We start from the raw sequence: 22,060 nt of genomic DNA, 5'->3' as shown, positions 1-22,060 counted from the left end.
TGCGCGTGCGCTTTACTAAGGGAATTAAACAAACATGGCGGCGCCCTGTAGGAAATTTGCGAGGTCGGTTCTTTTAAAAGGTACGTTTCTACTGCTTTAAACAAATGTTTACTTCACACAATATTCACACTGATAAAATAATATACCTAGGATGGATGTAACTAGTTAGAGTAGTCAATGTTATGACTCAGTTTAGTTGCCTGAAAGCCTATTTTCCAAAGACAACGTACGTAACATTTACTATTTAAAATGTCTGTCATCAGTTCACCAGCAGGGACGTTTACAATGCGAACGATAGTGCTGTTGGCTAATGCGATAATTTGTTTACCACAACCCACCTCATACACCGGCATAACCCGTTCTGCCACATTATTACCTACAAGCCTACCTACCTGTATACCTACAGAACCTGTTAGTATTGCATAATAAATTGAAATCTACTTTTCAGGGTTTAATCTGGTGCCTGGTCGATGTCTGTGGACGTGTAGAAAGGAAAGCACTAAAGTGTGTTTGGGCCTTGTAACTCCCCGTTGTGTCCCGTGGTACAACCGTCCAATGCACCCCTATGGCCACATGCTCTCCATCTCTACAACCACAACAACCACCACTAAAACAGGCGCACAGGAAAGCACACACACACACAAAACTACTGAGAAGAAAGAAACTGTGGAGGAAGACGAGGATGAGGGCCCAGAGTACATCCCCAAAAGAAAGGCTAAGAACCCCATGATGAAGATTGGATATGCCTGGTGAGACCACATTTTTCCCTCCCACCCTCCTCCCCTCTGAAATGGTTCACAATAATCAGTTTGGTTCCCATGTCGTTATAGAACATTATATTTTCCCCCAAGATGATCTTCTGCTCTGTTGATGTCCTTCTTTTGTTTGCAGCAGGGGCATCGTTAGACCCCCTGCTGAATCTGCTGTGACCCAGTAAAATCTAAAGTTTGAGTTTTAACAATTTACTTCATTAGTTAGTGCATTCATTTAGATTGATAATCCCAGAAAGAATGAACACAGTTTCCCAATCAACGCTTGTAAAAGTGTTTAACCGAAAACACAAACCTATATGCATGAAGAATTCCTTGTCACCGCGCTCTTCTGAGCTTGCCAAATAGCCACTGCAGCACGGACACAGACGTCCAGGGGGGTATTACAGAAAGCAGGTTATGCAACTTACCCGGGTATATCACATAACCTGCTTTCTGGAATACCCCCCAGGTGTCGGACTCGGCACACAAGTCAGAATTGAGGTAGGCTAAGAAAACATTACAAAACTAAAGATAGTTTCTAAATGATAGGCCTACCGTTCATCTTATTTTGACTAAAACATTAAAACAATATTACATGAAGCTCAAAAAACCTCAAATCAATGCAAAAAAAAATGTGCGCACTTGCATTAGCTATTGATGTCCTTGCCAAAGCTGATATCAAACTTGCGTCCCTGAACTGTTGTATAGTGGGTTAAGCAAGGGGAGGTTCTATAGCCTAGTAGTGCATTGTGCACAGCAAGCTTGAAAGAAAAAAGGGATATGAATTAGGGGCCGGTGCCCCAGTAGAGTTTTATGTCTAACAACGCCTCTGGTTTGCAGGATGATAGGTCTACCTGCTGGTGTAATAGGGTTCATCCTGGCGAAGAGAGAGGTGGATAAGAACCGTCTGAAGCAGCTAAGAGTCCGCCAGAGAATGAAGAGATCCAATGAGGGAGAGTACGAGGGGAGTCGCTACCGCAACACAGATACAGCTAAACTGGACTGATGATGAAAGCCGAAAGTGTACCACAAATTCACAATCTAATTGGATTTATGATTGCTCAGAGAATGTGATGCTGTGAGACTGACCTGTGTGAATGTAGCCTACACTGTTGGGCAAGTTATTAAAAAAAAACAGTTTAACTTGTTTGTCCCTTATGTATGATGCAGTAAATCAGACACCTTAAATGGATTGAATGGTGATATAAAACCTTTATTTGATAAGAAAAGCAAAAACAAAACAATGATGTGTGTTTATTAATGCTGTCTGTCTCTCATAGCTTTATACTGTAACAGTGATGTATATCCAGACTGGTACCCTGTGTTTCCCTCATATCCTTCTATAATAGTGCAAATGAAGGGGATATGACTTGGGTAATTGTATGCTCCTGAAACATATACAGCTAGCTCTAAAGAGTCATTTATTTTCAGCTTTTTATTGGGTCAAAGTTAAGAGGACCACTGATTACTAGCATACATGTAACAGAGGTGGGAGGAAGACTGAATGATACGATACTATAACAGACGAGTCAACTATCATATCATTATCCTCCACATGGGTGCTAAACATTCAGTCAGTTGCATTCTTTTTTTACAGAGTAATGATAATCGTACACCTGTATTACCAAAAAGTGTAATATGATTATATAACCTACAATGTAAGTATAAAGAACACCTAATTGACCAATCGGATCATAATAGTAATCATGAATAGAATAAGAACGTGTCTCGACCATCTCACTCCAGAATCAAGAGCAACACTTCAGGGTCCCAATAAGAACTAAACTCCATGCAGAAAATCCTAGAACAATTTACCCATAGTACAGTGAAATCATCAGAAAACAGTATTGCAAAAGGCATTGTAGTTTAGTATCTAGATTATCCCATATAAAAAATATGCTTTACATTAATCGGAAGTGATTTCATTTTTAATAAATAAAAAACGGCTAATTTGTGTGTTAGCATTGGAAATACTACCTATTAGCAATAATACCTACTCTTCATTCTGAATCAACTTCCAATGCACTTCATATACATTAGATCTCCAATAGTGTAAGGTCAAGGCATCTCTTCTATTTACCACAATTGGATTGTTGTCTTGTGACCAAATTGGATTGTTTACTTGAAACAGATACCTTATTGTTTGGCTAGAACACAATGTTATACACACACCATTGCAGATCCTTTTGAGTGCATATCTTACAAACACCAATGACAATTGTCAATTTGCTAGTACATAACTAATAATAATAATATATATATATATAAATAATTTAATATATATATATATAATATGATCATATCAAATGTATATTAAATGTTTTTAAAAAGTGTGGCATTTGAACACCCTGTTGATGCAGCGTTCCCTGTCTGGTGGTGGTAAAGAGGTCTTTGTTCACTGTGGGACTCATTTGGAGGATGCACCAATGATCTGCAGTAGGAAGAGGAAGATCTGGATAATGTCAACGTAGATGGAAAGAGCTGCGAACACATACTCCTCGGGACTGATGGAGTGCTTCCTGTTGCCAATCAGCAGCTGTGTGTGGTATGCCAGGAACTAAGATATGGAGAAACGCAGACATATTAGCCAAAAATCATAAGCATGTTAAATGTTCAGTTTATGACCATACTAGCGGTGTAGTGTACTCACTAGTGTGTAGACTATGGCTCCAATGGAGGCATACACCATATGCAGCCATGGTATCTAGTAGAGATAAAGATACTTCATGAACATTTTAACTCATGGAAAGACAATCTAGAAAATAAACTATGACCCGAAAGCAGTTTATTCCAGCACAGTATCAGAAGAAAGGTGTAAGAAGTATACTATTTATTACATGTACTTGCAGAACTCACATATTTGAAGGACAGCACAATGGCTGTGATGATGCCTGTCACCATGACCACAATGCCCAGGATACAGAACAGGCCTCCGCATGAGGTTAAGTCCACCTGAGGCGGGAAACACGATTGTTACCCAAGAATAAGACAAGAATTTTGATTCAGAACCCTTATACACACACTTCCACACACGTCTTACCTTGGTCTGGAAGCAGAAGACTGTTACTATGATGCACACAATGGCAGTTATGCCCAGAGCCAGAAACACAGCCTTTGTGTCATAATAACTGTAGAGTAAACATACACAAATTAAGTACTTAATGTCATGCACAATTTTAAAGGTAAATTAAGATGTGTTAACCTTGTCATTTATGTATGTGTGTGTGTGTATACTGGCAAACAGGATCCCTCACCTAGATATTGTCCCTGTCATATAAGACATGGCTAGGGTCTGCAGAGACAGAAAATAAAACCAGTCAAACCAGTAAAGAAATATATTTCATTGATGAAGTGGACATAATAACTTACAAATATAGCCAACAGGATAATGTTCCATGGATATTTCCTCCTGCAGGGAGAGGATATGGTTTAGGGTGGTACTTCACTGCATACAACTTGATTAATATCCTCAAGCACAGGCAAAAACAATCTATATGTCTATATGTGCATAAGGTATCCATTTGTTGTGTATGCTATGTACTCACCGGGGTCCCTTACAGCAGACCAGCACAATGTGAGTGACAAAATACACACCGCTGTGAAGACAGTACAACAAAAGCTGTCAATTAAACAGTGAAATGAGATAAGCAATATAGCTGGTGAAAAACAATTTTAGTATAGTAGGAAGAGCACTTACAATGATGCCCAGTATAATGCTGGGTTTCTGACCACATACAGGCGTACTGCATCACTGTGAAGGAGACAGACAGTTACAGGCAAATATACAGTGTGTCACACACAAATGTGTGTATATTCAGAATCACAAAAAAACACTCACACAAATGTGAAAACAGCCACAATCCCAAACGTAATGAGCAGTTGTGTTGCCAGGATCAGATACACCTGAAAGAAAGGACAAAAGATTTGTTTTGTTTCTTGACAAACAGTTTGATGGGTTGAATTTCTGAAAATCTTTAAGTTATAGGCAACCATCTAATGACGTGCCCAATTGTTTAAAGTGTCTGTGATACTAACCTTTCTGATAAAGGCATGTCGCACACCCAGACTGTCCCAATTGGCACCACTTGCAGAAAACCCCTCCTCTCCACCTGCGACACCAGAGGATGTAGTCATCTTATTTTTATAGAAGAAATATTAAAACATAAATACATTAATTTAAGGTATTATTAAACAGAACTCAACTAAAACATTCCTATAAGACTTATTAATATTTTAAATTAAATGATACACATCCCTTACCTGAGCTGAGTGCATCTGTAGGCATGGTAGGGGGGATCATGGGTGGTATGGGCATGTGGGTGGGGTACCCTGCTCCGGGAGGCCCAGCCTGATAACCCTGACCTGGGTATGGGGCAGAGGGGTAGCCCCCTGGTTGTCCAGGGTATGGGGGTCCCTGTGGACCTGGGGGATAGGGAGCAGAGGGCTGGCCTGGTGGTGGACCACCAAATGCAGGGAAGCCATAGGCTGGTGGAGGGGGGTAGTTTCCACCCTGGGGCCTGTAGAGGGGGTTATGAGACTCATCGTACCCTGGAGGAAAATCCGATTTGGACATGTTGCCTGGTTAGAGAAGGGAGGGAGAGAAAGCAATACAGAGTTTTATTAGTTCAGAGAACACTGAGGCCATTCAATGCCGTTTAACAGGTAAGCTACAGTTATCACCCTTTTCCAGATTTTTCAAATTGGTTAGTCATATGTCCATTTTAAACTACAACATGAAGATTAAGGTCAACTAATCTTAGATTGGTTCTGGCGAAAAACCACAGCAGCAAAAAGATGACAAAAGAGGCTATGCAAGCCACTTACAGCAGATCAGGTTGAAATTGAGAAAGTTTCCATGTGTTTCTACTTCTCTGTGGTCTACATTTAACCACAATGACATGACCAAAAACCAAATTTAAGAGGAAATGTCACTGTAATACTATTTTGCATAAACCATACGTCAAGTTTATCATTAGGCCTACATTACTTGCTTCTATAGTGGAAGATTGATGAGAGGAACTGTATGTGTGATCTGTATGTTAACACAAAACCATGTAACTTGGAGTTCAGAGAAGGGTCAAAGATTGTATGCACAGAGCTATAATGTTTTTGATATGATGCGGTTCTTCCATTCACAAGTTAGTCTGGATGCATTTAATTTACGTTGCTAGGCCTTGCATGGATATGTATGGACGTAAGCCTCACTAATTAATACAAACTAATCATTTCTTAGAGTGGGTCTTTATATTAACCAAAGTAACTATTTACGATACAAATTTAAAGAAATAAAATATAAAGACCCACACTAAGAAATGATTAGTTTGTATAGGCTACTACTTTTTGAAGTAATGAATCTGAACAATGCGTGTAACAAGGAAGTCTGAGTAGTTAAAGGAGGGTCAACGACCTGAAGGCTCACTGGGTAAGTAAACATTTCCGCACCGGTTTGAATCCAACTTTTCTGCATGTCCTCCCCTCTTCCTCTCCCTGCTCTCTCCAAATGTCAATCATTTTAAAAGATTACTAAACGATTTGTAGTGAATGAGTAGGGAATTTTCTGAAACTCCTATCTTTCCCTAGTACAAACAAGGCCTCGTACTCACAGGCCTACACCCAAATTCAGTTTCTCACACACCCTTGGCTTGAATCATTATGCCATGATCTCATGTTATCGCTAAGCAACAGGATCAAACATTTTTGGTGGAAAAAACATGGATAGGAAACAATGTATCACACACTCAAGGCATAAAACTGTAGGCTGTGTGAATGAACCAGTCAGACGGTTCTCACTATACACAATAATTCTCCTTCGAGGAGAGTGTAAATATATGTGTGTGTGTGTGTTTGTGAGTGGCACAAAGAGTAGGGGCATAGTTACTGCTTCTCTTAATCATCATAATCGTTAATACTATGATCATCAAAATCTAAATATGATCATCTGACAACCTCAACCTTGTCACAAACCCACAATTTCGAAACCATACGTTTCTAGAAAAAGAAAACTCAGGTAGGAAACGGGACAGTGTACAAAAGATCCATTCAGGAAGAAAATGTAGGCTAGGTAGGCTACTCTAGCTTGCTATATAGCCTATGCACAAAGCTCTCAAATCTTTCAGAAAAACATTTGAAAAGGAAAATGGGGCTGATGTTTAAAAAGAAACAATTACTCACCACAGAAATATCCAAGAAAAATCGAGCTAGTACGGCTTGAAACGTATTTGTATCAGAATTGATTCAGATGTTCTAAGGGTGACAAAAGTTGGTTTTGTATTAAATCCGAAAGTTCGATAACTCGAACTATTCCTTCTTTTGAGCCGCTCCTATGTTCCTTTGAGCAGCAGGCAAACAGATGTCATCTCGCACTGTAGAACATTTCCTGGAACTGTAGGGCTCTTTCAGCCAGTAGGGTGGAGTCCGCTGGAATCCGCCAATGCAATACATTCACAACTTATAACGTGTTTGTTTGTGTGAGACAAGAAATAGAAGACAAGCAAATAACCAAATATAAATGTTAACAATATCACTGCTTATCACTGCATCTTGTTTATTTTGAAGTCAGTGTATTCATAAAAGTTGTATTTGTTCTAGGATAGGTTAGGTACAATACTCACTTTCAAATAATCAAAACTCATGGGTATATTCCTGGGTTTATTTGCTGCCTTACAAACAATTTGAATAATGACAGTTAAATCAGACGTAGTTCTGATAAAATAAAACATAAATAGGTAGCATTTAGTGTGACAACATTATGCAGTTAATTATGTGTATGATCACAAAAAACTAATTATTCTCTTTCCCTCTCCCCTTTCTCTCAATGATGCTGGGAACAATCAAATGAGAGTCCATTATTCGATGAGTCAGTTGTTCTGCAGTGTATCGGCCCACTGGATGGTGAATTAGTTCAGATGAAGGGCAGTACAAGTTTCTTGGTAAGGGTGTACTTTGGTTCAGGCATCTGCTTATAGCATAAGAACTCTCCCCTGCTGACTTCATTGTTCACACAAGTCAGCACCGTCAGGATATTCTCCCCGCTTCAAGAAAACATAGATGAACACATTATGTACACAAAAAAAACAAATACGCACCATAAAACCACACTGCACAGGCACTGTGAAATGACCCCCCCTCTTACCTGGGTCCTGCCCTCTCCAGTTGTCTGCAGAGCTCCTGGATGTAGATGGAACCTTCTTTAGTGTTACGGAATGACTTGCACTCATCAACTGTGGCCATGCCAATCAGGAAGTCTGCGTCTGTGGCAATGGACTGGACAGGGCCTGCATCTGACTCAAACGTCCCCCGACCCTCAGTCTGTTCTGGGGACACGGCTGGCGACATTCCGCGCTGGTAGCCTGTCCCTTGGCAGGCCTGGATGAAAAACAGTTTGGGTTTTCCTGCCAGGGAGCGGCACTCCCCGCTGGTGAAGGGTTTGGTGAGGGAACGCAAGGGCACCTTTTTCCCATCAACACCAAACACACACCCTATCTCTCCGTGGGACAGAACACACACCACCTATGAGCACACACAGAAGGCACAGACACAGATATAAAGTCTGTACACAATAGACTCTTCATGGTAATGAGGTGTGTACGCTCTGGATAAGAGCGTCTGCTAAATGACTAAATGTACGGATAAGGCTGTGAGGACTTTTAAATGGCTACGGCCTATATTCCACCAAGCCTAACTTTTATCCCATCTTACCAGTGCATCTGCATCAAAATGATTCTTTTTTCCCAGATCTTCAACTTCCTTCAACATTTTAGCTGCTGTCAGATTATCAAACACCTTTACTTTGAACCCCAACCTGGAGAAAACGCTTGCAATAGCACCTAAGATGAGGGAGAGAAAGAGTGAGCAGCTATACCATTGAAATTACCATTATCTCTCAATAGCTAATATTATTTTCTTATGTATATCCTTATGTCTCTTTCTCACAATTACTGTATTTTGGTCTCTCAAAGCCCTAACCCTCAAATCTGTGCCCTATATGAGTAGACAGTGACGAGGACAACCAAGCTACAATGCATACTCTTATCCTTCTCTGTCCCTGGACGGTCGTTTAACTCATTAGTCTCGAAGTGCTCATTGTTGATGATGACACACCACCCCCGAGGATTGTGGGTCATGGGATAATATCCAATCTGCAGGAGACGTACATAAAGAGTAGTGAGTAAATAAACTGTCATACAAGACTTGGTCCCGAAAAAGGACTTATTTGTAGGAGATTTCTTCTGAATACCAAATGATTACCGAATCAGAGGGGGACACCGGGTCTGAATCCGTGAATAGGCGCTCTCCATCCTCACCTGTGTACAGGAACACAAGTGAAAGCCCCGATCTGACCGACAAATCTATGTCTGTGTGGTTCACTAGGGATGTACTGCAATCACTTACAAAAAATGTGTTTATCTTTAGTAACTGTCTTAACCCTTGTGCTGCCTTCGGGTCACATGACCCAAAAGGTTCATAACGAACCATCGTTGTGTTTACCCAATTTTACCCAATACAAAAACAAATAAAATAATTTTCTTTTAACCTTTGCAATGTGGGGGGTCTGAGACAGCCCAACGGTTCTAAGAAAATGCTTCACTTTGTTTTTGTATGCGGTAAAGTTGTCTCAATACGACGGTGGGTCACAATGACTGATGGGTCAGAATGACCCGAAGATAACACAAGGGTTAATTAAACGAGTATTTGGTTGTATGTGTTTGAGAGGGAGACTGACTGCTGGGCTGTGTCACAGTCACAGACGGTCTCACTGGTATCTGAAGGTTGTTTCCTCGCTGAGAGAAAAGAAACAAGGACATCATTTAATTTGTTAATTAAGTTCATACAAAATGATTTACATAGTCCAAAATATACTCAAGTGCATAGCATACACACCTGATTTATGTGTGGAACAGTCTCCCGTAACAAAAAGCACCCTGCCAATGAAAATAAGTATGATTTAGGCATCCTTCTTGGCAGAAACAGCACAGACTTATTACCACACCATTACAGCATTAGAAGTTATATGTGTGAAGTTTAACTTGCTCGTGTGTGTATGTGTGTGGGGTACCTGTTCTGTATTGCTTTATTTTCAGGGCCAGCTGTGCATCACATTCCATCAATGTTTCCTCTAATACTTCCAGTGTCTGTTCTGACAGATGATTCTGCCTCTCCATCTCAGCCAGCACATCCAAAGCCGTCTAGAACATGTACAGAAGAAAATTAGCTTGCTTGTGGCAAACACACATGATAACTGTAAACAGGGCCCCTGGCCTTAAAGGCCCTCAGTATATAAATACAAAGTCATTTATTTCAGTGTTTTGTCTTTACAGTGCATAGATCAAGTCGCCCCTTGGCTAGTTTGTTGCTTAGTAGAAACTTCATCTTATTTAGGTTCTCCTGGGTTATATCTTCAGAGACTTGATATAACAGTGTCCTGATAGAGAAAGGAAAAAAGAGAGATGACAGGGTAAGAGAATAAGAAAGATCCATCCAAAAAAAAGAAAAATGTAAAAAGAATGTAAATCAATGTTTCATAAGATGGGCATCAGACAGAAATGTAACAAGTGAAACTATATCTGTGTTCACCTGTATTGGGAAAGTGCAGGACTTGCATCTGTTTGTGAATTAGACTCTTGCTCTGGTTGCCTACTGTCAGTCTCTAGGTGGCTGAGTAGATCCTCTCGATGAATGGTAATGAGAAGTTGGGACAAAAAATGGCTGTTCTTTAACAAATCTTTTTCTCTTAGCCTCAGGAATAATTCTCGTCCCTCCCGCACCTTAAACCACAATAAAAAGTATTAAACCAAACATTTCTGTTTCCATTTATCTTGTTTAATTATGTTTTGTGTTCATCTGTGACTTACACTTTTGCATGGTATAATATAATGGAATGCTGATAGGATTCATACTCACGTTCTCCAGCCGTTTCCTATTGAGTACATCTTGGCACAGGAAGCATAGCGCTGCCACCTCAACAGAGTCCAGCTCCTCATCAATGTGAGAGAGACTAAGAATGTCCATCACACTATCACACTTACACACACTTACACGGGTGAGTCACAACATGCACACACCACCACACACAGAGATAGCAACGACCGACAGAAGCGAAGGAGACAGATGTATCGTGAGTTACAGGACAACCATTCTGTGTCAAAGTAACAATCCTATTATGCAAATGAACAACTACCAAGCAAAAATCCTCAAAGAGCTTGTCAGTCAGCTTTTAAATAACTAATTAGAAAAATTGTACAACAATCAAAACTCACCTTCAACGACAGTCTTTATTGCGAAACAAAACGTTTACAGCACACTCTATCCAAACTGGGCAATATTTTTGTTTGTAAAGTGACGGTAAACTTGACAACACAGTTCCTGGAATCGTTCCTCTTCTTTTTCGTTTTCTTTTTTAACTTTCGGTTTGCAACAGAAAAAGCCTTCGCCTCTGTTCATTGGTCGAACTCGTTGTCAGAGGGTGGAGTCAGTAAAATATTACGTTAGGTGCGTTCGACTTCATGCAGCGCCGGCCTCGCCTGCAGCCCGGCTGACTTGAAGCAACCAATGGCATTCTCAGCTTCAAGGCAGCCGGATGCGCTACATGAAGTCGAACACACCTACTGAGTGAATGTAGTGGGAGGAAAAGCGTAAAATTAAAGCTATATTGACGCTTTGCAAACAGGAATCGTAAAGCTCAAAATTAGATCCGCTAAATGACTACATGTAGATCCTCTAATGACTATATTTTTTATTATTTTACTTATTTCTTAAATGACACAAAGACATGAGAGGAGGTAACCTATTATGATTACTTGGGGCATACTGAAATGGTAGTATGATGTCCTTGATTTATTTACTGTACCTGCCAGTCATGACCATAAGAAGACTAAATTAACAGGAAACAAACCATTGACAATAATGATACAGAAAAGTGGTGGAGGCCTATACAATTCTTAGGGTGATGATGAATTAAATGGTCCTCTTGGGGGATGACGAGATGAGAAAAGGAGGAAGTATTCTTTGGCAAACAGAAACACACTGCTGGGTTTCCTTAGCAATAGGAACTGCAGAAAGTCAGCCATTATGACACGGAGCTCTGGGTGCTGCCTCAGGTAGGATGCATGCTCAGCCTTCAGTTCCTCCTGGGTCACACGGACACACACACACACACAGATCTGTGAGCACCAGAAGGAAAGGAGTTTTGTAATGATGGAGAGATAGGACAGTCCCAAGAGTCAGTTACCAACCTTTCTGTCTAGGAACTTGGAGTGCATCTGCATGTCCTCTTCCCACACCAGAGGCCTCTTCTCAAACACAGGCTTATCATCCCTCACCTCTAAAACACACATACACGCAATATAATTATTGTGATACTGGTCTCTAAATTTCTCAAGACTATTGCATATACTCTACTACTGTGTGTATACCTTTGTTTGACCGTGGGGGCAACTGCAGGAGCCTCATGGTGACAGGAGAACCCACTTGCACTCTGCTGGCCAGGTGACTAAACAGAAACCACACACAGGAAAATTGACAGCAAAAGGTTTTAATCTAGTTCATTATTTAGCATTGAAGACGTATTCGATAATACCCAATTGCTCTGAAAGTGCCAAGTCAATGGAAGGAATAGTTAAGATGAGTTCAAGACAAGTTCATGACTAAATAAATGTATTTATTACACATATGTGAGGTGCAGGTGTCTGTTACACTCAAGTTGAGTATCACAGAAGACTTGACAATGAATACAGGAAGATACCATATACTCAAGAGTGTATATGGTATCACAATATGGGAGGATACAAAATGATTAACATAGCCTTTGCAGGCACTGAAAAAGGACACTGTATGCTATATAGCTTTTGTTTACGTCTTTAGATAGGGCTCCCAGAAAAATGGCCTTGTCATTCTTTCTATTTTCCTCATTCAAAGTTGCATGGCATAATACACTTTGGAAATATTGTGACCTCTGACTTACATTAGTGACACAGGCCTTTCATTGTCACCCCTTACAAAGACCCAACTTATGGCTATGCAGGCATAATAAAACAGAATAATATCAATGTATCAATGATAAAAGAAACATAATTAATAGATAGGCATATTTTTCTACTGGACATAACCAAGGGTTATGTGCTCATGAGCTTAATATTGCAAGGTATAGATCAAACATTGTTTATTATGTTCAGAACATTTCTGTCAGGGGGTGAGGAGGGGTAGGACCCAAATGCACTAGAGATGCAAGGCATGGTAGAAACAAGGGTTTTATTCTCAAAACTGGGAACAGATGGGGTACTCACACAGACAGGTATGGTAAGGACAAAACAAGGACTGGACACAAAACAGGGGGGGGGGGGACGACGACGACACACGGACATACCTGTCCGTGTGAGTACCCTATCTGTTCCCGTTTTTGAGAAATAAAACCCTTGTTGCTGCCATGCCTGCCGACTCCCCTGCGTTTGGGTCCAACCCCACCTCACGTCGTGACAATTTCAAACAGTATAGAAATAATAAAGTAATAATTTTCTTTAATTGTTGTTAAATGATCAGTGGTTTAAGGACAGACCTCTTCAGAATCAAATCAAATGTATTTGTATAGCCCTTTTTACACGCAAGCATGTCACAGAGGGCTTCAGCATCCAAGATACTTTGGAGTATATGTCTCCTTACCCATCTGGCAGGAAATAGCAGTGCCATGTAGCAGGGATATCCTCCATTGATTCAACTGTCCGCTCAATCCCAAACACCTCCAGTACCTCATCTCCCACTGCCTGCTGCTTTACACCCAGACTCCTCTGGAAATAGATGGACAGCAGTCAAAATCATAGGTCAAGAGTGAGACAAGGAGAACTGATTGAAGTGACTGCAACTGTTCTGAATCCTATATCACATTCTTGATTTTCAGAAATGGGAGCCCACACGCAAGCTTACGTAAGTCGAGGAGGATAAGCTTGTATCCTGATCAAATGAGATGAAGGTCATGTGATCTGGAACGTTCCTCCTCAGAGCAAGAAGTCTCAGCAGCAGCAGGTTAGAACCCTCAGTAACCAGCCCACGTAAAGTGGCCAGTGGATAACACACAGTCTGTTTCTTCACCTCCTTCGCAACAAACACATACAATTGCAAGTGTTCAACACAAACATACATCATCTTGGATTCTAATCTGTGTTCATACTCCCCTAAAACTATCCAGCTCTCACCTCTCCTACAGTGGTGACTTTTTTGACCACCATCTGTCCGTCTTGCTGGGCCATGTGACACCGTCTGTCCAACATGTGTTCCTGAAGCTGAGAGTAGGATGGATGGGAGGTTAATGAAACAAGACAGCACATGAGATAAGCAAGTTAATAAAGGGACTAAACATTACAATACACACTCCTGTTATAAACTGCTATCCTGCTATCAACTTCTTTATACTCAAATGAACGGGAACATAATTTCAACTGGCTTACATTGACATACTCATGATGATCTTGCTCAAGTGTTTCTAGACTCGTGGACAGGTATGCTGTTTGGAAAGATGTAAAGTCATGTTAAAACAGATTCCAAAACCAGTAGAATACAGACTCCTATCCCAAGCACCTGTCTTTCTGTGTTTCACCTGTTATAGCTGTTCCACAGGGTGTGTTATCAATTGCTCCGTGGCTGTGAGCATGCACCAGAAAGCATGACTGCTCCCCTCGAGAGACCCGCTCCACCGTCACATTGAACTCCCCAAGCTCCCTGCCCCCCTCAGACACTGTCACCAGAGCGTCTGAGAAAACACACCTCTGCAACTCAGCAGACTCTGCAAATTAAGAAGATACTCATTACACTGGACAGTAAAATAGGCATTCAATCTTTTGGTCCACTGTGTGTTCCAATATCTAGTTAGGGCAAATAATAATCATTATTGGTTCAGAGATATATGCTTTAATGTCAATCCAGAATTTTGGGAGTGTATATATAGATACAAATCTTGTATGCTCTTTCCAGCACAGTGCTTTATTTTATGTGGACTTTAACTCAATGGGTGGTGCCACCACCAGATGCGATATTGCTAATAGCTCTTCCGTAGGACGCCAACAAGACTAATGATTGATACTGTACCGAGACTATGCATCTTTTACTGACATTTACACTAAGTATAAATTGCTAGCTGGATACTTTGCAATCGGTTATTGAACTTGTCTAGTTTCTTAGTAATAATACTCTAGCTAGTTGGCGAGCAAGTTGTAACTTACCAATGCTGGATAGGAAGTCAATGGCTTCTACAGAGGCTTTTAATTCGTGGATATCAGCATCTTTACCAGAAACATATTCTTCCATGTTGAAGAAGCATACAGTTGATAACAATCAATCACTAGAACCAAGTGACCGTAGCAAGAGCTGGGAAGCTAACTGTGTTGCTGACTAAAGACAGAGCTAGCTGGCTAACTTGATGGATGTCGTTGAGCATGTTGTTGCCTATATCAACATCAGATGTTTCCCTAGCAACGATACCAGACAACGGTGCCACTTTCATACAGTAAAAACCATCTGCGCAGCGCAATTCTACAAAATTAGGTCAGGACGGAATTAATTTTAAGAATGGACTTTAATTCAGTTACGTGTACTCTTAGATGTTCTGGTTTCAGAAAACAAGTGCACGGTAACTTGTATCAACAAGTCTGACCTAGCACAAAATAGAAAAATACTGATGAACAAGTCACCCTTGTGACAAAGTAGTCATTGGAATTTGGGGAGTAAATGAAATGGACAGGACTGGAGTCTTTAAATCAGGTTCACAACTGAGTTTTATTGTCAACCAAAATGTACTGCTCTGGCAGAAAAGTATAAAAGTTCTTCCTTTTTTATTACATTGTTATGTAGCCTACATTATTCAGGGGCTTTTCATATTACATCATAGGCCTATGTCTCTAAGAAAAGTGAAAAAGTAAAATAGGCTAACATTTCAATGAAAAAAAAGTAAAAAAAAAAAAATATGGGGGGGTAAATCAGCCCTTTCATCACCCAAAAATAGTAGCTAGGTCCACAGTGTGAGAAATAGCAGGTTGAGGATTTACTTTTTACAGTGAAAGATAAGTGTTTTCCTCAGAGTTGACTTAAGCTCTGACATCTGTTTTTTTTTCCCCGGTTCAGCCTTTGCAGCCTCCTTCAGGCTGACTTCGTTATTGACTCGTGTGAAGATGGTCAGGATGTCATCCCCCCTGGAGACACAAACACAGCACATGGTGAACACACAATGAACACAAACCTTGCTTTTTTTATTTAGACAATTGAATTTGACCTTACCTTGTACAACCTATTTCCAGTTGTTTACAGAGAGACTGGATGAACCAGGAACCTTCAACTCCATCTCTGAAAGAAACATATGTTTCTACGGTGGAAAAAGCCTTTAGGAAATCTGCCTCTTCAGGAATGTAGTACGGTTGTTGTGAAGTGGAACCTGGTACGGTATCGGTTTCCATCTCCTCCTCTTTCTCTGCTGAGTCCACCGGCACTCCAGACTGTACTTTTGATCCCTGACATGCCTGAAGGATGAACACCTTGGGTTTGCCACTAAGGGCAGGGCATTTACTCCCAATGAAAGTGGAGCTCATTTCATCAATGGAGAGAACTGTGTCGTCAATTCCACAGATACCTCCTCTTTCACCATGGCTCAGGGCACAGCAGATAAGGGCATCTCCATGCATGATAGGATTCTTAATCTCAGTAAACTGACTGCCAGACCACTCTTTAACTTTGCATTTCTGAAGCTCAGCTAAATTCAATGACGCAAAATGACGCAACACATCAGCCATCTGTATCTTGGTCTGGTCCTGGCACAACACAACTCTGAATCCCAGCCAGCTGAACACCTTCACCAGGGCATCTGCAAGGAGGAAAAGACACACAATATCAAATCCTACAACTCTCACTATCACTATTTTATTTTATTAACCTGTCACAAACTTTTGAATTAACTTGAGATCAAGCCAAGTCCTTATGTAGCTACATGGGCATGCACGTAAACTACTCCATCTCAAGTTATTTAAAAACTCAGACAATTTCAAGTTATTTCAAAACAGAAACAAGTTTGTGTTATGGTACACACCAACATCATTCTGTGTTCCTTTTCTTTGTTTATGGTTCTTGAAATTCTCGTTGTTGATGATAACACAGAGTCCTCGTGGATCACTGGTCATCGTATAGGAACTGTCCTGAAAAAAACCCCAGCACCAGTGGAATTTTGTATGATTATATTGAATATAAAAGCTACATTTATAATTATAATTTTAACTAGGGCAGAAGTTTTAAGAATCCTCTATATAACACGATCAATAATGTACTGTTTAATGTAGGCCTATTCAATATTCGCACGTTTTTATAACAGCAAAGGTGCATACCATACATGTTTGGACGAGAAGAGTTTCTTATAATAAGTAGCTTAGTGTCTATGCGAATTGTTAGCACTTTTTGTTTACATTTAACATTATGCTCTGCACTGCAGTAGGAAAACAATATTTAGTTTAATACTTAAGTTCGTCAACCAAAGTCCTTACCTCGATCATTCCAACGTCTTGTGTACCATCTAGATATAAATGAAAGAAACCGTTCACTTTAGTTTAGCTCTTTAAAATATAATACAGCAACTTTTATCATATCTAATGTGTTAGCATTCCCAACATTAACACTGACAGTTCATTACATGATTGTAACGGGATATGGTTTGTAGTGAGAATAGTAGCATAGCCTACTTTTGCTGAGATTGGCATTCAAGTTGAAGATCTCTTTCAACCTGGGGTAGGTGTCCAAAATCAACTCCTCTTGAAGTAAGTTCACAAATATTGTGCTCTTCTGATCGCCTTTATATCTCACCTTATCAATTAGTGTTCTTGCTGCACGCTCCTTGTCGTTATCAAACAAGTCTACTAAGTGTTGGTAATCTCGCTCAGTCAAAATGTTTTTTTGATGCACCATGTCGAAGATTAAAAAGTCCCTTGACAGAATACTTATGAAATCTGTCTTTCTTCCTTTCAAAACGTCTTGATTAGATGCCATACTGTACTACACCTGGAACAACAAGAGGACAGTCGTTACAATTGCGGTGTTTTCCACTTTCTTTTTCAAAACAGTGCACTTGCAAGCTACTCTCCTGTCATAAAGCCAACTGTTAGCCGTTACTAATCTTTTTACGTTACTGTGTGGCTCAAATACCAACGGATTCTATACAAATCTAATTGATTTATATAGCTTACCTATGCTACATATCACGACTGAACAATATATTACATGAAGAATAGCATGCTGTACCAATTTGTTTAGAATTTGCCTAGTGGTATCTTTTTTTTCTTCGCGCGTTTTGCATAAAGGGACGGAAATGAAGAGACACCGAACACGCCTCGGCTCTTTTTACAGAAACAGGAGGAGCAAAATACCTTTAAACATGGATGCAGGCAGGCTCTACCGCGGAAAAAAGTAAAGTCTAATGCGTGTGACCAATCAGGAAACAGATGTATCGAAGAAGTCTTCAACCGGGTACAAAAGAGTTTGTCTTGCTATGCCCACCCTCTGCAGACCAGAGTCCGCATAAGTGTGAACCTGATGACGCCTTGATGTTTCCTTCCCCTCAGGGTGTTTCTCCAGCCTCTCTCAATCTCACAGACAAACGCGGACCAGACTGATAGACACTGAAGCACAAAACTACAGGATAACTGGTAAGGGAAGCATAGTTTTGCAAGTTATGGTAAAAAAAGTTTTTTATTCATTGTTTTGATTAATTATGAATTAATATATCTAGCATAAATGCTAGTAAAGCCTACTGCAGCCACTATAGTATTTTAAAACCTTTTGGATGACACCCTGTACTTCACTGAAGTTGAAATATGTGGTCTGCTATGAATGCTGTGTAGTGTGAAGGACACACTACCCTGTTTTTGTTGTGCCCATCGTATAAGTGACATATTTATACCCTGAACACTGGCATTTTCAGTTTTTCTTTTTTGAGGTAGAAGTTACAGCTCATTGATCAATGTTTGAAGCTGTCAGTGGGCAGCTGTTATCCAGGAAATGACACTGCGATAGAAACTGTGCCTGGATGAAGATATAAGTTCATGCCTATTTGTGTGTTTGTCTGTTCCTATATATATTTTCTAGGTTCGCTATGCAGCTTTCTCTTTTTTGTGCCCTATTCTGGGTATTGTTTGCCCGTGATACCTTGAATGGAGGTGAGTCTTAAGTTTTTCATGTGTGTGTCTTTAGGTAGGCCTAAACGTGTGTATTATTTGGGATGTTAATGGTGTTTGTGCTGACAGGGACAGAGACCCTTCAGACTGAACCCAATGTGACTGAGAGAACAGAGAGATGGAACGAGACAGACACAAAGCCTTTTGAACAGAATGAGAACCAAACATTAGAACATACACATACACTCACTGATCCACCTACACACCAAACATCAGAGCATACACACACACACACTGATCCACCTACACACCAAACATCAGAGCATACACACACACACACTGATCCACCTACACACCAAACATCAGAGCATACACACACACACACTACTAGTACTCTACAGACAGACCTGCTGAGTCAAGAGGAACCTTATTCATCTAACCTCTGTCAGGATGGTGACCTGGATGATCATGTATATGAATCAGTAAGATTATAAATTATTTTTAAAATGTATAATATATACATTTATAAAAAAACAACAACATATATTCCAACCGATTCATAAATACATGGAATGGTCAGAAGTAACACATTTTTTTTTTTTTACTGTGTGACTGCTGTTCTCTCTGTAGCCCACTTCTAAGCCTTTAGTTAAAGAATGTCTAAGAGTTCCTCAGGGAAAGGACTGCGATACATCCCCAGGAGAGCGGAAGTGTCACTATTTAAAGGTATATTCCTGCTTCATCTACCCGTCCAATGAGCTCAACTGCTCCTGGACATCCCACAAGCTCCCTGATGGAAGCCAATACTCTGCCTCTGTCATGTAAGACCCACAGTGATTCAGACTCACAGTCATTCACAGTTTTTAGTAATTTGATTGACAATTAGCAGTTAAGTATTCATTCAAATCACAAAATAATCTGTATATTGTGTGAATGTACGTGTGATTTTCATCACCAAGTGGGTGTAAAAAAAAGGCCATCTCTACTGTTGATTGTGTGGGGGATAATGTTGGTGGAGGAACTCAGTCCGGAGCCATGGTCAATTGCCGCGGAGAGGTGGACGTTATTCGCGCTGATTCAGAGGATTCGCTGATTTTCAGTGTGAATGTGTCTACACCTTATATCTCGTGCCTCTACACTACTAAGTTTCACTTCAAAAACATAGGTAAGTGACCACCACTCACACTACTAGTACTGAACATATATACAGTACACACTTATATACAAACTAAGTACCATGTTGACATTTTCTGAAGGACATTGTCAGGAAGTGTAGTCCAGAGGTCTACCAAATGTTTCTGATGACAGACCACATAGCTGACATGGGTTACTGGTGTGTTTGAAAATTGGAAGTAAACATAAACTAAGGCTACCAAACCACTTCCTGTACCACTTGTGGGTTTCGTTGTGTGTTTTTTTAACTGACAGGGTCCTCCAAGCAATTGACAATGCAACTGGAAAACACATTTTTTTATCGTGATTAACTATAAAACTATTAATGTACAAAACAGAAGGAGCATTACTTTGCAAAGGATAAATACATGTTGCAGCTCTGAGTGTCTGTGAATAAATGTTGCAGATATGGGTGTCTGGGTGTGTGTCTTATATAGTTATGTTTGTGTTTCTCAAAGTGGTGCTGAGTCCTCCCCCCAATGTCACGGTTCAAAGGGTCAAGGGAGGGGATTTGCTAGTCCAGTGGGCTACTCCCTACAGCCAGTGGAACATTGGGGCCGATTGCTTTGAATATGAACTATCCATCAACAACCAAGAGGTACAACTACTACAGCGTGCCCGTGGCCGTATGCCTATGTGTGTTTACGCAAAACTATGTGTGCTGACCCATAACTGTACAACAACTGTGTGTTTGTGTGTGTGTTTTTTTGTGTGCCTAACAAGCCGAGGACGATTACAAATCTTCTGGACTACACTGAACCAAACGCAGACCCCTCACTCGCCTATCAGGTAAAGATCAGGACAAAGCCAAATGGGGAGTGCCATGAAGTTCACCACTGGAGTGCCTGGAGTAGTACCATTGGTGAGCAATCATAATTATATAACACAGTAATAACTTTAATTCATCCAAACCTGCCATATCACTTTGTGTGTGTGTAATGTTGTGTTTAGACGTGCCAGCGGATACCTCAACCCAGTTCAAACCATTGGTGATTATTGGTATCACCCTTGGAATACCCATGATTCTACTGGCATTACTGATATTGTTCAGGCCCCAGAGGTACTCATCCTTTCTCTCTTTATTCTCTCCGGTTCCTTCAGCTTACTTTATACATAGAAACACTGTAGTCTTTTAATTCAAGAGTATCAATCCAACTTGGCTGTGAGGAAGAAGAGAAAGATGAGCAGAGGGGAACAAGACAATTAACAAGACAAAGACACTAACTATACTTCCTCAAAGAAGAGATGGAAAGCCCCAATCTGTTAACTGAGAACAACAAAAAGAGGAAATAATTATGTATTTAAGCAAGTCACTGCCAGGAAATTAACACTTCAGAAGTGTTTCTGCAACCACCAGCAACTGCTGAAAACAGTAAGGATTCCAGGCCTTTGATGACTTATGTGTGTCTTGTGTGTGTGTTTCAGGGTGTCCAAACTTCTATTTCCACCCATACCCCAGCCTCCCAAGAAGATTAAACTTCTCCTGGAAAGAGAAGACTTGTTCCAGGTAAATGTACAACACACACAAACACACACACACACACACACTTACAACCAGGCCTAATATTTGTTTGTCCCTTGTGTCAGATTGTCCCTACCCCCTTATCCAAATACGTGGATGACATCACTATAGTGGAGGAAGCAGAAGAGACTTCTGAGAAGGATCCAGTCACTAGCTGGTAATCTGGCATGGAGACAGCAGCACCATCGGCTTCTCTAACCCTAATCCATATTGAAAGCAGCTCCTTTACAGCAATTTATGTTAGGCTAAGCAGTTTCAAATGGTGAGAAGAATTGGAAAAGTGATGACATACCATAGTTAACATGAGTTATATTAACTGCAATTGTGAATGAAATGGAAAGTGTCTGCTACTCAAATATACATGCTGTTCTTTCAGAAACCGGTGTGCTTTATTAATGGTGCACAGCAAAGCTTGAAATGTTGCCCTTTAGTAGGCAGCAGGGAGAGGACATGAATACCATGTGGACTCATTCACTCGTGTT

General features: G+C 40.4%; 6 protein-coding genes across 9 annotated transcripts; 2 read left to right on the top strand and 4 right to left on the bottom strand.

Moving 5' to 3' along the window:
* Positions 1-18: 18 nt before the first annotated feature.
* Positions 19-1,895, top strand: si:ch73-71c20.5 (DUF4748 domain-containing protein). The gene is made up of 3 exons (XM_067252561.1): positions 19-80; positions 449-749; positions 1,593-1,895. The coding sequence occupies exons 1-3, from the start codon at positions 35-37 to the stop codon at positions 1,756-1,758; spliced, it is 513 nt and encodes a 170-aa protein (XP_067108662.1). The 5' UTR covers positions 19-34; the 3' UTR covers positions 1,759-1,895.
* A 49-nt stretch (positions 1,896-1,944) lies between these two features.
* LOC136958563 (protein lifeguard 3-like) lies at positions 1,945-7,121 on the bottom strand. The gene is made up of 12 exons (XM_067252560.1): positions 6,924-7,121; positions 5,013-5,330; positions 4,788-4,861; positions 4,591-4,655; positions 4,450-4,503; positions 4,298-4,348; positions 4,122-4,161; positions 4,007-4,044; positions 3,793-3,880; positions 3,609-3,704; positions 3,403-3,456; positions 1,945-3,309 (listed from the first exon to the last, which is right to left on the bottom strand). The coding sequence occupies exons 2-12, from the start codon at positions 5,323-5,325 to the stop codon at positions 3,160-3,162; spliced, it is 1,023 nt and encodes a 340-aa protein (XP_067108661.1). The 5' UTR covers positions 5,326-5,330; positions 6,924-7,121; the 3' UTR covers positions 1,945-3,159.
* Positions 7,122-7,387: 266 nt separating this feature from the next.
* casp8 (caspase 8, apoptosis-related cysteine peptidase) lies at positions 7,388-11,153 on the bottom strand. Of its 3 annotated transcripts, none has more exons than XM_067253786.1 (12): positions 11,009-11,153; positions 10,653-10,772; positions 10,326-10,516; positions 10,068-10,173; positions 9,808-9,937; positions 9,633-9,673; positions 9,475-9,532; positions 9,000-9,055; positions 8,779-8,890; positions 8,451-8,578; positions 7,885-8,261; positions 7,388-7,783 (listed from the first exon to the last, which is right to left on the bottom strand). In XM_067253786.1, exons 2-12 carry the CDS (start codon positions 10,758-10,760, stop codon positions 7,654-7,656), a joined length of 1,437 nt encoding a protein of 478 aa, XP_067109887.1. In that variant the 5' UTR covers positions 10,761-10,772; positions 11,009-11,153; the 3' UTR covers positions 7,388-7,653. The 3 variants fall into 3 exon arrangements, with proteins under 3 accessions (XP_067109887.1, XP_067109889.1, XP_067109888.1); XM_067253788.1 differs by having other exon boundaries at positions 10,653-10,764; positions 11,009-11,149; XM_067253787.1 differs by having other exon boundaries at positions 10,653-10,782; positions 11,009-11,139.
* Positions 11,154-11,470: 317 nt separating this feature from the next.
* Positions 11,471-15,044, bottom strand: catip (ciliogenesis associated TTC17 interacting protein). The gene is made up of 9 exons (XM_067253729.1): positions 14,960-15,044; positions 14,338-14,523; positions 14,189-14,244; positions 13,937-14,023; positions 13,668-13,835; positions 13,407-13,531; positions 12,164-12,240; positions 11,984-12,072; positions 11,471-11,878 (listed from the first exon to the last, which is right to left on the bottom strand). Exons 1-9 carry the CDS (start codon positions 15,042-15,044, stop codon positions 11,690-11,692), a joined length of 1,062 nt encoding a protein of 353 aa, XP_067109830.1. The 3' UTR covers positions 11,471-11,689.
* A 449-nt stretch (positions 15,045-15,493) lies between these two features.
* Positions 15,494-18,257, bottom strand: LOC136959429 (caspase-8-like). Of its 2 annotated transcripts, none has more exons than XM_067253760.1 (6): positions 18,137-18,257; positions 17,456-17,771; positions 17,261-17,289; positions 16,813-16,918; positions 16,011-16,590; positions 15,494-15,925 (listed from the first exon to the last, which is right to left on the bottom strand). In XM_067253760.1, exons 2-6 carry the CDS (start codon positions 17,757-17,759, stop codon positions 15,778-15,780), a joined length of 1,167 nt encoding a protein of 388 aa, XP_067109861.1. In that variant the 5' UTR covers positions 17,760-17,771; positions 18,137-18,257; the 3' UTR covers positions 15,494-15,777. The 2 variants fall into 2 exon arrangements, with proteins under 2 accessions (XP_067109861.1, XP_067109860.1); XM_067253759.1 differs by lacking the exon at positions 18,137-18,257 and adding an exon at positions 18,012-18,092.
* Positions 18,128-21,970, top strand: LOC136959428 (granulocyte-macrophage colony-stimulating factor receptor subunit alpha-like). Its single transcript, XM_067253758.1, has 11 exons — positions 18,128-18,236; positions 18,332-18,415; positions 18,855-18,925; positions 19,013-19,365; positions 19,514-19,704; positions 19,843-20,048; positions 20,515-20,654; positions 20,780-20,918; positions 21,008-21,116; positions 21,482-21,563; positions 21,644-21,970. Exons 3-11 carry the CDS (start codon positions 18,862-18,864, stop codon positions 21,737-21,739), a joined length of 1,380 nt encoding a protein of 459 aa, XP_067109859.1. The 5' UTR covers positions 18,128-18,236; positions 18,332-18,415; positions 18,855-18,861; the 3' UTR covers positions 21,740-21,970.
* The last annotated feature ends 90 nt before the right edge of the window (positions 21,971-22,060 follow it).

The sequence above is a fragment of the Osmerus mordax genome, chromosome 16 (assembly GCF_038355195.1).
Source record: "Osmerus mordax isolate fOsmMor3 chromosome 16, fOsmMor3.pri, whole genome shotgun sequence".
In the NCBI taxonomy this organism is placed as follows: Eukaryota; Metazoa; Chordata; class Actinopteri; order Osmeriformes; family Osmeridae; genus Osmerus; species Osmerus mordax.
The sequence above is the reverse complement of the archived record's forward strand: the minus strand, read 5'-3'. Positions and strand labels throughout refer to the sequence as shown.

Coding starts and splice junctions, on each gene's coding strand:
- LOC136958563 (XM_067252560.1), bottom strand. CDS start 5,325: ATGTCCAAATCGGATTTTCCTCCAGGGTACGATGAGTCTCATAACCCC. Junction 4,349..4,449: donor GCATTATACTGGGCATCATT/GTAAGTGCTCTT, acceptor CTGTCTTCACAG/CGGTGTGTATTTTGTCACTC. Junction 3,457..3,608: donor TTGTGCTGTCCTTCAAATAT/GTGAGTTCTGCA, acceptor TATCTCTACTAG/ATACCATGGCTGCATATGGT.
- casp8 (XM_067253786.1), bottom strand. CDS start 10,760: ATGGACATTCTTAGTCTCTCTCACATTGATGAGGAGCTGGACTCTGTT. Junction 9,938..10,067: donor GGCGACTTGATCTATGCACT/GTAAAGACAAAA, acceptor TACATGTTCTAG/ACGGCTTTGGATGTGCTGGC. Junction 9,533..9,632: donor CTGTTCCACACATAAATCAG/GTGTGTATGCTA, acceptor CTTTTCTCTCAG/CGAGGAAACAACCTTCAGAT.
- LOC136959428 (XM_067253758.1), top strand. CDS start 18,862: ATGCAGCTTTCTCTTTTTTGTGCCCTATTCTGGGTATTGTTTGCCCGT. Junction 20,655..20,779: donor TATCCATCAACAACCAAGAG/GTACAACTACTA, acceptor GTGCCTAACAAG/CCGAGGACGATTACAAATCT. Junction 21,564..21,643: donor AAAGAGAAGACTTGTTCCAG/GTAAATGTACAA, acceptor CCCTTGTGTCAG/ATTGTCCCTACCCCCTTATC.
- catip (XM_067253729.1), bottom strand. CDS start 15,044: ATGGAAGAATATGTTTCTGGTAAAGATGCTGATATCCACGAATTAAAA. Junction 12,241..13,406: donor TGCTATTTCCTGCCAGATGG/GTAAGGAGACAT, acceptor GTTTCTGTTTAG/TCACCTGGCCAGCAGAGTGC. Junction 11,879..11,983: donor CCAAGTTCCTAGACAGAAAG/GTTGGTAACTGA, acceptor CGTGTGACCCAG/GAGGAACTGAAGGCTGAGCA.
- si:ch73-71c20.5 (XM_067252561.1), top strand. CDS start 35: ATGGCGGCGCCCTGTAGGAAATTTGCGAGGTCGGTTCTTTTAAAAG. Junction 81..448: donor GAGGTCGGTTCTTTTAAAAG/GTACGTTTCTAC, acceptor TCTACTTTTCAG/GGTTTAATCTGGTGCCTGGT. Junction 750..1,592: donor ATGAAGATTGGATATGCCTG/GTGAGACCACAT, acceptor TCTGGTTTGCAG/GATGATAGGTCTACCTGCTG.
- LOC136959429 (XM_067253760.1), bottom strand. CDS start 17,759: ATGGCATCTAATCAAGACGTTTTGAAAGGAAGAAAGACAGATTTCATA. Junction 16,919..17,260: donor AAGACGTTGGAATGATCGAG/GTAAGGACTTTG, acceptor GGTTTTTTTCAG/GACAGTTCCTATACGATGAC. Junction 15,926..16,010: donor CTGGAAATAGGTTGTACAAG/GTAAGGTCAAAT, acceptor TTGTGTCTCCAG/GGGGGATGACATCCTGACCA.